This window comes from Hyperoodon ampullatus (genome assembly GCF_949752795.1).
Source record: "Hyperoodon ampullatus genome assembly, chromosome: 14".
NCBI classification, from domain to species: domain Eukaryota; kingdom Metazoa; phylum Chordata; class Mammalia; order Artiodactyla; family Ziphiidae; genus Hyperoodon; species Hyperoodon ampullatus.
In genome coordinates this window covers 3,851,004-3,865,281 of record NC_136927.1, presented here as the reverse complement: position 1 = coordinate 3,865,281, position 14,278 = coordinate 3,851,004, and the positions used below count along the sequence as shown (strand labels likewise).

General features: G+C 52.0%; 1 protein-coding gene across 2 annotated transcripts in view; it reads left to right on the top strand.

Moving 5' to 3' along the window:
• The window catches only part of MMD2 (monocyte to macrophage differentiation associated 2), a gene marked incomplete at both ends in the record, with an annotated part of 48,488 nt that extends 38,673 nt beyond the window's left edge, over positions 1–9,815 (top strand). Inside the window, 4 exons of one of the 2 annotated variants that reach the window (XM_079718470.1) lie at positions 600–674; positions 4,982–5,083; positions 5,900–5,969; positions 9,612–9,815. In XM_079718470.1, the coding sequence (XP_079574596.1) occupies positions 600–674; positions 4,982–5,083; positions 5,900–5,969; positions 9,612–9,815 (451 nt within the window). Of the gene's footprint in view, positions 1–599; positions 675–4,981; positions 5,084–5,845; positions 5,970–9,611 lie in introns of both variants that reach the window. The other variant, XM_079718469.1, reaches the window with a different exon arrangement.
• Positions 9,816–14,278: the final 4,463 nt, after the last annotated feature.

The following is a 14,278-nucleotide window of genomic DNA, read 5'->3' as shown; positions in this document are numbered from 1 at the left end:
TTATTTTATTTTATTATTTATTCATTTATTTTTTTGGCCGTGCTGCACAGCTTGTGGAATCTTAGTTCCCCGACCAGGGATCGAACCCAGGCCACCGCAGTGAAAGCGCCGAGTCCTAACCACGGGACCACCAGGGAATCCCCCTTGTAGCCTATTTTATACGTAAGGGTTTGTGCCTCTTCATCCCCTCCCCCATGTTGCCCCTCCCCCTTTCCCTCTCCACACTGGTAACCACTAGTTTGTCCTCTGTATCTGTGAGTCTGTGTCTCACACTTTTTTTTTAAGCTACTGAATTCTTTATCATTTGAAATCTTTCAAAAAGCCCAGTATATAAAACAGAATGCAGACTTTCTCTGATTAAAGTATGGGAGGAGGCTGCCAGGGGGAGGAGGGTCCTCAGTGGTACCCCCGAGGTGTCTCCATTCAACTCCTAGGGTGACAGGGAGCCTGGTTGGAAAACCACTGCTCTGGTCACTCACAGATGGGGATACCGAGGCCCGAGGGGTCATGGTGGATGGAGGTGCATCAGCCCCGAGCCCAGGCTCCCCCAAAGCCCGTTGGTCCAGGGCAGGGCCCGTAACCCGCCTTCTCTGCCACAGGACAGTGGAGCATTGTCTGCACATGTCCGACCGCATGGTCATCTATTTCTTCATCGCGGCCTCCTACGCGCCCTGGTGAGTGTCTCTGCGGGTCCCCGGGAGGGCTGGCATCCTCTCCTTTGTTTGAATTTCTTCGTGTTTGGCTGGGTGATATGTTGGCACAAAAGCTCGTAGGTAAGAAGATACCCACCACCCATTCTCCTTCCTAGAAGCAACTACTTAGTACCAGCTTCCTGTGTATCTTTCTAGAGTGCTTTTGTGTAGGAAAGAGCAAACGTGTACGTATGAGTATATGTACAGACACATTTGCATATATGCATATGTAGATATGCAAATACATGCACACACATACCTATATTTTATATGTTTATATTTATATTTTCCTACTTTAATACAAAAGGAGCGATACTGTACAGACTCTGCAGTTTGCTTTCATTCTCTTAGTCGTGGACTTGGGGACATCTTTCCATATTAGTACCTTGAAGATTTCCCCACTCCATTTTCTTTCTTTCTTTTTTTTTTTTTTTTTTTTTTTTACAGCAGTATAATGTTCCCCGGCCACCCCTGTTTATGAATATTTATGATGTAGGCACTTCCCCTTCCTTTGCTATAACAAACAGGGCTGCAGTGAAAGTCCTTGCTGTTGTACCACTCAGCATAGGTGCTTGGTTCTGTTGGCTTGAATCAGGTGAAATTGTTGAGGCAACCTTTTTTGATCTACAGAAACAGCAGGTTCACGTGGCCAAGCCTGATCTTTGTGGGGTAAATTTGAGGCTTGGACGGCTGGGGGGCAGGAGTGGGCCTTACTCCTTTGGCTAACTGTTGCCAAGTCACCCTCCACAGATTGTACCAGTTTAAACTCCCCCAGCAAGGGACTTCCCTGGTGGCGCAGTGGTCAAGAATCCGCCTGCCTTCAAGGCAGGGGACACAGGTTCCAGCCCTGGTCCGGGAAGATCCCACATGCCGCGGAGCCACTAAGCCCGTGAGCCACAACTACTGAGCCTGTGCTCTAGAGCCTGCGAGCCACAACTGCTGAGCCCACGTGCCACAACTACTGAAGCCCCCTCACCTAGAGCCCATGCTCTGCAACAAGAGAAGCCACCGCAATGAGAAGCCCATGCACTGCAACGAGGAGTAGCCCCCGCTCGCTGCAACTAGAGAAAGCCCGCGCACAGCAGCAAAGACCCAATGCAGCCAAAAATAAATAAATAAATAAATTAAAAAACAAAAACAAAAAAATAAACTCCCCCAGCAAGTGCCTCAGGGTTTTCGAAAGTTCTGGAATACACTCAGGTCACACGCGAAAAGCTGGGAAGCCTGCAGAGCCCCTGTGAGGGGAGAAGGGCCATTCCAGTCACAGTTGTTGAATGTGTCTGGGTGGCTGGCGGTGCTGGGGGTCAGGACGCTGAGGTTCTGGCTGGCAGAGGGGCTCTGGGACAGGACAGTGACAACACGGTGACACGGGCCTGTGCGCATGCAGCCGTGGAGCTCAGAGGAGGCACCACCCTGCAGAGGCGGCCTCAGGAGGGCTTCCTGGAGGAGGTGTTCCTCTCTGAGAATCAGCATGTTGGCCTCTGAGGAGTGGGAGCCACAGAGGTTTGTCCCATTTTTGCCTGGAGAATTCCCATTTTTGGCTGTCATAAACGGAGCGTTCTTTTTCATCATCTCAACGAATCAATGGGTTTTGTCGGTGCGCACAAAGACGACTGCTTTTGAAACACATTTTATTGAGACGTGCCCGGGGGATATGCACAGTGAGTTCCCACACACTGCAGCCAGCACCCAGGTGGAGAAACAAAACATCTCCAGCCCCTCCCCAGTCCACTGCCCCCCAGGGGTAACCACAGTCCTGACATCTGCCATCATAGGGTAGTTTTGCCTGATTTCTTACTTCAAGTTAATGGGATCATTGTTCCTTCGGATCTTGCTTCTTTCGGGCAACATTATGTGGTGACAGTCGTGGAGTCATGATTGCAGGAGTCACCATCCAGTCTGCTTGCTGGACAGCGTTCTGGGCGAATAAACCACAGGTCTCCACCTCCTGTGACCGGCGTTTGAGGGTGATTATTGCTCCACGGTCCTCTGGTCATTGTAGTGCAGGTGTGGTGGTGAACAGGGTACAGATGGGGGCTGCTGGTCTACACTGAGGAGTGGTTGGGGGTTTGAAACAGGATATTGATGTAGTTTTATTTTTTGGACTGAAAGGTGATGCCTGGGGAGCAGGGAGGTGTGAGGAGGCTGGTGCAAGGACCTGGGAGAGAGATTGTGATGGCTGGGGCCCTGGTAGTGGCCTTGGAGTCGAGAGGATGGATAGATGGATGGGTGGATGGATGGATGGATGGAAAAGATATTTACAGGAAACTGAGTGGACTGAGTGACTGAAGGTGGGGGAGAGGGGACGTAGAGCAGGGGATGCCAGGGTTTCCGGCATCAGCTTTCCCCAGGAAATCAGTGACTCTCGGGAGTGTTAGGAAATCAGCCCTGCTGCCGTCAGCCTGGAGACATCGTCAGAGGCAGCCCCATGCCCAGCTGGGCTTTGCGGGAGGAGGGGACGTGCCTCTGTCCTGCCAACCAGGATGCTCCTGGTTGTCGGATGCCAGGTGGGCAGGCGTATGGAGGCTCCGAGAAGAAGTGTTGGTCCTGGGTGAGGGGCTGCTGCTGGAGTGGGTAGGTGGGAGCCACGGGAGAAGCTGAGAGCAGGGGGGAGAAGCCAGAAGCCGTGGCTGGGCACTCAGTCCACAAGGCCACCTCCTGATGGCCCCGTGTCACCCCCAGGCACCACCTGTGGTTGTTGGGAGCCAGGTGATGTCAGGTTTCTTTGTGGATGTTGCCAATTAGAGTAAAGCTGGGTTTTGTGCTCAGCTGCCGTAACTCTCCTTGATGTAGATTTCTAGAATAGCCCTCTGACTGTCCCCCGCTTGGCTGATTCAGTGCCTGGATTTCTACTCTTTATCCCTGGCTGTGACCACTTGGGCACCGGCTCTGTGCCCATCCCGTGCTGGTGTCTGAGGATGCGGCTGTGAGCAAAGACACAGACTCTCTCTCCTTATGGGACTTATAGTCTCACGGAGGATGCAGACGTTGACTGTCCCAAGGATACTGACACAAGGAATGAACCAGAACTGTGCCGTGAAGGAGGGGTGCAGGTGCTGAGGTGGGGAGATGTGCTCTGGCTTGCGGGCTTTGTAGGAGGAAGAGCCGGCAGAACTTGGCGGTTGCTTGGATGTGGGGTTGAGAGAGAGAGAATCAGAGGACACAGACGTGTCACGTGATTCATGAGGCCGGCGGGACCATGTCACGAAGGATGGAAAAGACTGGCAGGGTCAAGTGTGACACAGAATCTTCTTTACCCGGTGCTTCAGAAAACAAACACGATACAGTTATAAATATCGAGGCGGGCAAAAGAAAAATCACCATTTTCTGGAACCGGAGTCCCTCTCTGCAGGAATCTGGAGTGTTTCCGTGCAGTTTAGTTGTGCAGACGGCTGCACAGGCTGAAGACAGTCCGTGTGCTGGACAGGAACGCGTGTGTGTGGGGCGGGGCACAGGCCTGCACTGTCCGGGGCCCCTGGCTGTGTGCCTAAGCCAACAGCTGGAGAAAACACACAGAGGCCAGAGGCTGGAGAAGGCTGGGACCCGCAGACGCCTGGCCCTGGAGACACCACGTGTGCCAAGCAGTGGAGAGAAAAGCCCACTTTCCGGGAGCCTGGGGAGAGAGTCACGGGAGTCCGGAAGGAAGGAAGGAATTCCTTCTGCAAAGTCTCTTCATCACCCTCTACTGACGGACTCGATGCTGTGCCAGCTGCAAAGGAAGAAATTCATGAGGCCCATCTCAGTTAAAAACACAGCCAGCAAAAAGGGTGAATGTAGAGCTGAGAGTCAATACATTAGTAACCAGCCTGGAGGGATACTCACCTTATATTCCTGTCCCCTTTTGGTGGCCAGTTTGAGTGGTTTTCAGGTGTTTCCTACAGGGACTGCTGCTGGGATGAATGTCCTTTTCTGTGCCTCTGTGTGCTTGCAAAACAGCCTGCCTCTGGCCAGCCCCTGAACTTGGAGTGCCTGGGCCACAGGATATGTGCCCTTCAGAGTCTGATACATTCTCCAAACAGGCTTTACTTGTTTATATGCCCACTGGCTTGAGATGCCCTTTTCTTTCAATGCTTGGACATTATCAGTTGTGCTAATTTTGCTCTAATAATTGCCTATTGTTTCAGTTTCTCTTTCTGTCTCTCCACGTGTCCTCCCGTGAGAGGCCACATCCCACACATGGAGCCACGGGGACAGGGGTTCTCTGGGGTCGGTGTTCCTGTGACGGGCTGGCTGTGGAGGGCTAGATCCTAGTGCCCGCCTCAGGCTGTGCCCTTGGCTCTCCCTCCCAGGCTGAACCTTCGCGAGCTGGGCCCCTGGGCCTCCCACATGCGATGGCTGGTCTGGATCATGGCCTCTGTCGGCACCATCTATGTCTTCTTCTTCCATGAGCGGTAAGCCAGGGCTTGGGGGAGCGGCCTCAGGTTGGGGGGGTGCCTCCATCAGGGCCTCCTCCCTGCCCCCAGTGAGACGAGACCCCAGGACAACCCCAGAAGCACGAGGGCACAGCTGTGCCTGGCATCCCTGTGTTCAGGTCCATTGATGGCCACCAGGTCCACAGCCCATAGGGTCAATGTGAAGAGTTTTAAAAAAAGAAAAAAAAGGCATTGTAGGTTCCTAGACCCACTGACTGATGTCAGGTATTACCTGCCTTCCCGAAGCTGTGTTAGCGGATAAGGGGGAGAGGCTCTCAGGGCTGCCCCCTCCCTTCCATCCTGCTGAGTGACAGGCTGCGAATGATTAAGCGTGGGAAAGAAACAGAGCTAGAGAAGCTAAAGGGAATAACAGACTCCTGGAATCTCCAGGGACAGCAAACAGGTGTCAGTTGGTGCAGCCACTCAGATGGATGGAGAGTGGCTGCTTGGGCCTTGTGCGGAAAGGTGCTGGGATCGAATAGTAATGTCTGCCCTGGGTTGAGCATGGGAAGCATCCATAGGCATGCTACACCCAGCGTTTGCAATCCTCAAATGTCATTTCATGGATGTGGAAACCAAGTCTCAGAGAGGGAAAGAGACCCTCCCGTGGCCACCCAACTCTGCCAGCACCTTGCTGGGTGTAGCTGGATGAAATCTGGGCCCAGGAGTGCTGGGCAGAGGGCGGAGTCCCTTTCTCTCACGCTTCCGGCCAGGGTGTCCCCTCCTAACCCGAGCGGGGAGCTATCCCTCGTGGGGAGGCTGTCCTGAGGCCAAGACGGCTTGTCCTCCTGGCAGGTACAAGCTCGTGGAGCTGCTCTGCTACGTCGTCATGGGCTTCTTCCCCGCCCTGGTCATCCTTTCCATGGTAAGTTGCCCCCACCCGGCGTGGGGCCTCCCGTCTGGCTGGAGGGGACCCACAGTGACTCTGGACATTGTCAGGTTGAACCTTCTCCTCTGGGAGACGAGGGAACTGAGGCCTGGGGTCAGCGTGACTTGCGGGCTGAGGCAGGAGAACGTGCAGGTCACCCCAGGGCTCGGCTCCCCGGTTCTACGGCACCTCCTCTCTCTGCTTCACCTCCAATGAGTTCGTTAGTCCCTCGGGGCTCCAGTTCCTGCCTATTTAGGGATCAAGTAAGAAAAACCCATGGACAGTGATTAGAATGGTGCCTGGCACAGAGTAAGTACCCGATCGCTAAATTAAATCTATAATAATAACATAGGTGGCCATGGAGGCCGAGCTGAGTCTCAGACTTCTGACACCCCCTCTGATGCTGCCACACCCTAACCTGCTTCTTGGGACGTGAAGGTTGACCTCTTTCCTGTGCGTCCTGAGCCCTTGTGACGTGCAGGAAGCTTACTCACAGGACCTTACTTCCCCGCCCCAGGCGTCCTTGGAGATGGATGTGACCACCTCCGTTTTATGAACAAGGATGCTCAGGTTCTGAGAGAGAAGGTGACTGGCCCAAGGACATGCAGCCCTCGAGGGGCTGAGCTGGGATGTGGCCCCGTAACCTCCAACCCCGAGTATCGGGATCTTTGGGCTGCACCACCTCGCCCTGTGAGCGGGAGAGCCTTGCAGGGAGAGGCCTCAGGGTCCCAGCCATGGAAGAGCGGCAGCTTGTGTGGCCGTGGGTGGATCCCCTTTCCTCTCTGAGCCTCAGTTGTCCCTTCTGTCAAATGGGCACGGTCAACTCAGCCTGCTGGTACCTCCCTAGGCCAGGTAACAGTTTCTTACTTTTAAATGATTACTGTTGGCAGATGTTAAAAATGTATGTAGTCGAGAAGACACTAGACTGTGAACTTTCAAAGGGTGAATTTTATGGTGTGTCAATTATAGCTAACAAAATTATTTAAAAAGAAGAAAGGACGTATGTCCTATAGATCTTGCTGGAGGAATTTGTGTTTAAATAGATATTTCTTTTTTTTCCCCCAAATTAAAATTGACTGTCATCTGTTTGAAATGACCAATAAATAACTTATCCTATAAATTTAAATGATATTACATTATATATATTTGAGGCATTGATCTTTGTCTAAATTAATCTCTTATCTATGAGTAGCGGTTTATTTTAAAGTTGAAAATATTTTGAAGTGAAAAATTTCTGAGCGTGTTAGTATCCATACCTAGCTCTTAAAGAAAATTTATGTAGTCAAATCTAGCAGGTTTTTTGTTTTTTTTTTAAATTTTATGTCTTTACCTTAAGTGTTATGGTTAGGAAGGTCTTCCCTTTCCCAAGTTTATATAAGTATTTACTTATATTTTCTCCTGTTTCTTCTACGGTTTAACTTTTAATTTTAAACTCTGTATTCCCACCGCCGTTTCTTATGTATATGGTGATTCCTCCCCAAATGATTAGGCAGTTATTTATCTACCATTTAAAAATGTTCCTTTTATCATATGTTAGCTTTATATACGTATATGTGGGTCTGTTTCCCAAGTTGGCCTATTCTTATACTAGTACCAAACCGTGTTACATATTTTAGCTTTTGTTGCATCTTAATACTTGGCAGTGAGATCTCTCCCCATTAGTTTTTCTACTCAACATTTTCCCTGTGATTTGTATTTATTTTTACAGATTACCTTCCCCCCGCCAAGTTTACTTGTTTAAATATGTATGTTTCAGTTATATCTATTAATTATATAATATCCACAAATTATGTACTACATAATTTAAATACATATATACATATATTGTACGTGTATATTTAAATACATACTCACTGCAAAACATAAGTCTTGTCTGAAAATGTATAAAAGAGCTGAAATCCCCCTCTTACCCCCTCCCCAGCGTGATGCCGCAGCTGCAACCACCATTAATGGTTCGTTGTGTATCTTCTACATTTTTTTTTTTTTTTGGCTGCACCACTTGGCTTGCGGGATGTTAGTTCCCTGACCAGAGACTGAACCCTGGCAGTGAAAGTGCCGAGTCCTAACCACTGGACCGTCAGAGAATTCCCTCCATTTTTTATTTATAGGCAAGTCTATGTGGATACGCGGACATATTGACTTGTTTGTTCTTCTTTTACAAAAATGGAATCACACTGCTCTACAACATGCTTTTCTCACTTGGCATGTTGTCATGGGCGTGTGTCCATGCCTGTCACATAGTCACCCTGCCTCGTGGGATTGCTGTGAAGATGGCATTAGATACCTCACATAAGGCCCCTTGTGCTGTGTACAAGGCCTGGCACATAGGAAGCGCTGGGAAGCGTTACTGTAATATGTCCTTAATACTCAGCTATCACCTTTTGAGAACTGGGTGCGTGACTATACCTATGTTCAATGAAATACTACCCAGCTGTTCCAAAGACTGGCGTGGATCTCCACGTGGGGATGTAGTCTCATCTCCACAAGACTATGTCATGGAACTGATGTCTCAGGACGGCAGGGATGGTGTGAGCCCCCTTTTCTAAAGTGATTAGTTCCTCTGCACACGTACATGTATATGAAGTGCAGACCGTACGTATATCGTGTGTGTCTAGACAATTCTGGAAGGATACCGTCAGACACCGTTATTGGTGGGAAGCGGTGATACCTGCGGGAAGTGGGCTCAGGGAGGGGGGCAGTGGGTCCTTCTTACTCCCTGTTCCCTCTGTCCCTCCTGTTCTTTGAGCCCCGTAACCAGCAAAGACCCAGGTGTTAATAGTGCTCACCTCGGAGGGCTGGGACTGCTGCTTTTTTCTTGCCGCTCTTCATTTTTCTCTAAAATTTTTCGCCGTGAGTATGTATTACTTTAAAAAATTGTGATCAAATATGCATAGAATTTATGATTTTAACCATTTTTAAGTGTACAGTTCAGGGGCATGAAGTACCTTCACCTTGCTGTGCATCCATCACCACCATCCGTCCACAGAACTTCCTCATCTTCCCAAACTGAAACGCTGTCCCTGTTACACACTAACTCCCCTCCCCCACCCTCAGCCCCCAGGAGCCACCCTTGTACTTTTTGACTCCTCCAGGGACCTCACATAAATGGAATCCTACAGTGTCGTTTTGTGGCTGGCTGATTGCACTTTGCATAACATCCTTGAGGTCCATCCATGTTGTATCATGTGTCAGAGTTTCCTTCCTTTTTAAGGCTGAATAATATTCCATTGTATAAAGTAACATGAATAACACTTTGTTTATCCATTCTTCTCTTGATGGACACTTGGGTTACTTCCACCTTTTGGCTACTGTGACTAATGCTGTTGTGAACTTGGATGTACAAGTACCTGTTTGAGTCTCTGCTTTCACTTCTTTGGGGATCCACCCAGCTATATTGCTTTTTAGAAAAGATAACAAAGCTATAAAACATTCTTTGAGATTTTGATAGAAATGTGTTACACTGGAGAATGACTTTGGGGAGAATTGATGACATCACTGTGTTGAGATGCCCCACCTGGCGCTCTGGGCTGCCTCACCATCCACATGTCTTCTCGCCTTGGGTGGTGGGGGAACGGCTGGGTGATTATGGTCTTGCTGGCTGCTCATCTGACCTGTGCTCACCCTTGTCCTTGCCGACAGCCCAACACCGAGGGCATCTGGGAGCTGGTGACCGGAGGGGTCTTCTACTGCTTGGGCATGGTGTTCTTCAAGAGTGACGGGAGGATCCCCTTTGCCCACGCCATCTGGCATCTCTTTGTGGCATTTGGTGCTGGTACCCACTACTATGCCATCTGGAGGTACCTGTATCTGCCCAGCACCCTGCAGGCCAAGGTGTCCAAATGAGGTGGCTCAGCCTGCACAGGACATGTAGGCTTTTGGAGCAGAGTGTCACAGGGAGTGTTTCTGCGAACTTGAGCCCAGAGCCCAGCGCCCAGGCCCCCCGTCTTCCCGCCTATGGGTAGAGCTTTTGGATGGGTCCAAGGTTACTTCTGGTGACAGCCAGACCACCCCTTCGGTCCTAGGTGAGAAAGAAAGCATTTAGTCATTTTTACAGAGGAGAAATTAACCCTGTAATGTGTTTCTATTCTAGACAAATGTTTCCTAATACAACATCGTCAGAAAAGGGGGCAGACATGGTCCTGGCCAATTGAGGAATGATGGGCCAATATGAGCTTCCTAAGGTCCTGAGAATTCTATCAGGGAGTCTAGTGGGTTAGTTATACCTGGGTGGCCAGGGCCTCCTTCTCTGCTACCAAAGTCCTGGCTGGCGAATTGTCCCCTGCTCAGGGAAAGTCACCCAGCTTGTAGATCAGGGATGGTGAATATCCACGACCGTGGCAGACATCGCCAGTCAACTGCAGCGTGGCGTGGTATCAGGATCCTTCCCAAGACTGCTCTGGGCAGCCACTACCAATCGACTTGGCACTCATGATGGCACCTCTTTGCCTTGCTTGCCCTGTGTGCTCTGCACTGGGGTCATGCCCAGACCAGTTCAGTGTTTCCATGTCAGGGAGCAGGCTTATCCCCTAGAGGGGGCGGTTTGGGGCCGTGGGGGGGAAACCGAGTGTACCCAGAGCAGCCTCTGTGGTTCTACTGCACCGTAGCTGGTTCTCAGTGCAGAGGAATGAGAGGTTGGGGATGGGAAAGCTGTCACTTGGCCATTTCTTCTCATGCCGAAAAATCCAGAGAAATTATGAGAGCCATTCATTGGGGGTGGGGTGGGAATGGGGAGGGGCAAGCAGATCCCAGGAACTTGTCTGCTTGCTCCCGGTTTAGGGTTTGTGGTTCAGATTCTTACTGGGTGCCCGTCAGCAGCCCTTGGAGGCTCCTCCGATGAGCCCTAGAGAGAAGGCCTCGGCTAATTTGATGGGAATCTGGGCAGAGTGACTGGGATACCCCAACCTCTGAATCCCCCAAAGAAAAGGCTTCCAGGGGCCTGTCCTCGGTCCCCTCCCAGGGCTGGGCCAGCGATCTGTACCCGGCACAGGGACATTTACTGGGAGGGGTCCAGGCCTATATCCAGGGTCTGACCTGGAATCTCCGACTCTCTGGGTCAAGGTCTGGCTCATTCCACAGGGTTCATTCTACGACTCCCAGCCAGAGTCAAGTGGGCAAAGACAAGATGCCTTATGCTTAGTTCTCCTACATTCCAGGGTATTTCAGGACTCCGGCCTCTGGAATCCCATATCCAAGCCGCTATTAAATCATCTGACACATTCCTCAGGCAGGCAGGTTCTGAGCTGGGAGATGCCTTGGGAATGTTTTGTCCTCTTGCCTGTGTGTGTGTGTGTGTGTGTGTGTGTGTGTGTGTGTGTCTCTACACTGACACTCCAGACCCTGGCAGCTGCCTCTGTTCTGCACACCTGCCCTGTGGAGCCCACCAAGTATTTCCCATCAGTTGGGGTCAGGGTTGGAGTTGGGGGGAAGGGGAAGCTTTGCGGGGGAAGGAGGGCAAGGCTTGCCCCTGGTTGGGGGCAGGGACACTGTGACCTGACCTCTGCCTGAGCCTGAGGTGGGGAGGGGTCACGTGGGTTCTGGGATGCTGTTTAGGAAAGCTCCCAAAGTATGGCACCATGGCAGGCCGAGATGACAGTCCCGTCATCAAGGGCTTGATGGGGACAAAGCCCTGTGACAGGGCCCGTGCTGGGTGCTTGGGACACTGACCTGGGCTCTCTTTACTGGCCCCCCACCCCCTGCTGAACTCCTCTGATACCTGCGTTTCCTTGTGCCCCTCCTCCTGGGTGTTGGGTCTTACATTTTCCCCTAGACAGCCTGCCCTGTTATCTCCCACACCTTTTGGGGTGGCGGTTCCTCTGATGGGGACTCTGTTCACCCGTCATTCACCCAACTCACTCCTACACATCCTTCAAAGCCCTATTGGGCATCAGCACTGAAGAGCTTCCGACGTTCCTCTGACTTAGGGGCTCCCCCCTCTGCTTCCCAAAACCCCCTGGGCTCACCTGCCCACACTCGGAGCCCTGTCCTTTGTCACCCTGGTACTTGCACCTGCCACCCAACCCAGGAGCTCCTGGAGGGAGGGACTGCGTCTTGCTAGACTTGGGACCAATTGCGGCATCCCCCCCTTGCTGAGGGCTTGGGCCAATTCCTTAACCTCTCTGGGCCTCAGTGTCCTCTGCTGTAAGATGGGTGTGATAAGGCTACACCTTGCAGGGTTGCTTGAAGATTCAGCAAGATAATGACTGTAAAACATCAGGCCTGGTATCCTAATTAGCTCCCTGGTTGGAAAGCAACCCCTGATAATGATAATGAGGGGACAGAACCTGTGCTGCCCAAAGGAATGAATCACTAATGGTGGAATATCTGACTGTGGACAGGCTGGTGAGGACACTGGAGGGTATTCTGGGTATTCTGTGCAACCTTGACCACACTCCCCCACCCCCATTCCAATTCAGGACCTGCTTCCCATGAACTGTCTCTCTTCCCCAGCATCATTCTGAGAGTGAATTTCCCAGGATTCCATTTAATCCAAGCCTAGACCCTGGACTTCCTCCAGATATATCACGAACATTGCAGGAAAGGAAAAGATGTTCCTTAGGCCAGTCTCTTCTTAGGTAAGGGCCTGTCCCAGGAGCATTCTAGGCTGTGCCCTGGGCATGTGGAGTGGAGAGGGCACGACACTGGAAATTCAGATGCCCGCCAGCTCCCTCTTCCTTGAAGCTGTCAGGTGCCAGGATGACCCAGCATGGCGGTTGTTTTGCCCCAAGGAGCCAGGGGAGCAGTTGGCAGCAGACTGGCCTGTTTGGCATTCTGGGCACTTTAGCGAGTGCTCCTGAGCTGGGCACTGCCGGGGCGCGGTGAGGGGTGGGAGCTGATGCGGAGGCTGGAGGTGAAGCGTGTGAAGCAGAGGCTCACGTTTCAACAGCACACCTCGCATGGCACCCCGTGCTGGCGGACAGGCCTGCAGCTGACCACCTGCTTAGTTAGTCTGCTGGCCATCGTTGGGACAACCCAGAGCAGGCACGCTTGCTGGTGGAGGCCTGGTCTCCAGCTGGCAGGGTTTCCCTGAAAGGCCCAGAGCAGAACTTGCTCAGGGCTGTCCCTAGGGCCACCAGCCCCTCAGGCCAGGGAGGGATTTTAATCAATATCATAGACCAGAGCTGCCTTTCTGTCTTGATTGGAAATTGAACGTATGGTGGGAACAGGGCTGAGCATCCTCTTTCCATCAGCCTCGGGCTCAGGCTGGGGAAGAATCCTAGGAAAGCTCTGGCGGGGAGGGGGACAGAGATGGGACTTGCAGGTGGGCCTGGATCTGAAGCTCTGCGGTACCCCGCACAGTGGGGTGACTTAGAAGGTGGCAGTCCTGGGCTTCAGCTCACCCAGCTCTTTTCCATACCTGTCTGCCAAAGCTGAAGTGCTCTGAATGTTTTCCTGCAGCTGTGCCTGAGACCCGGCATTGGGGCCCAGGCCTCCATGCGGAACACGGGGAGGGGCTGCTCAGGCAGCCCACAGACCCACACTGGCTTCAGGCACCACGGGTGCTCAGAGGGGCAGGTGGAGCTCAGAGGCTGGGAGGTGGGTCTAGTGACCTGGTCAGAAAGGCACCTGTCAAATTTGCCGCCACGTACTGTGTAACCAGGTGCTGAGATGTAGGCTCTGGGAATAGCATCGCGAGGTCTGTGGGGTCCGGAAGGTGCCCGTGGAAACCCCAGCAGCCACTTCCACATGTGCACACCTGCTCAGGTGTACTCACAGGGGAGGGGCTGGAAGTTGAGGGAGGCAGGGGCTTACCTGCAGGGCGCTCCTCCCGGGGACCGGTCTCTGTGCCAGTGGCTTTAGAGATGCCCTCTCCACTGAAGGACATGCACCCTCACTCCCACCCCGTGAGGCGAGGATTACTGGCTGGTCTTACAAAGCAGGAAACCAAAGCACAGGGAGGCTTGGCGACTCTCCCAAGGGCACCCAGCTTCGCCGTCATGTCCCTTGACCAGATCTCCTGCTTCCAAGGAAACCCACTACCCCCAAGTCTTTCCTCCAGGGAGGAAAGCCACACTCAAAATTTTTAACACTAATTAAAAACAAACAAAAAACCCCACACCCTGGCCTGCAGCCAATTTCCATGGTGTAAATACCAACCCCCCTTTCCTGCCAATGGCCAGTTTCACCCTACCAGAGTGACATTCCTGAAGATGCATCGGGAAGAAATGCGTAGGAGCCAGGCCCAGCACACCACTGCCCCCTGCTTCCCAATGGTGCTCCTCTTGGAGGCTGGCCAGGAATGCCGCTCTGAAGGATCCTGGGGTCAGGCCTGTCACCGAGACACACAGAAATTTTGTCTCAGGAATCTG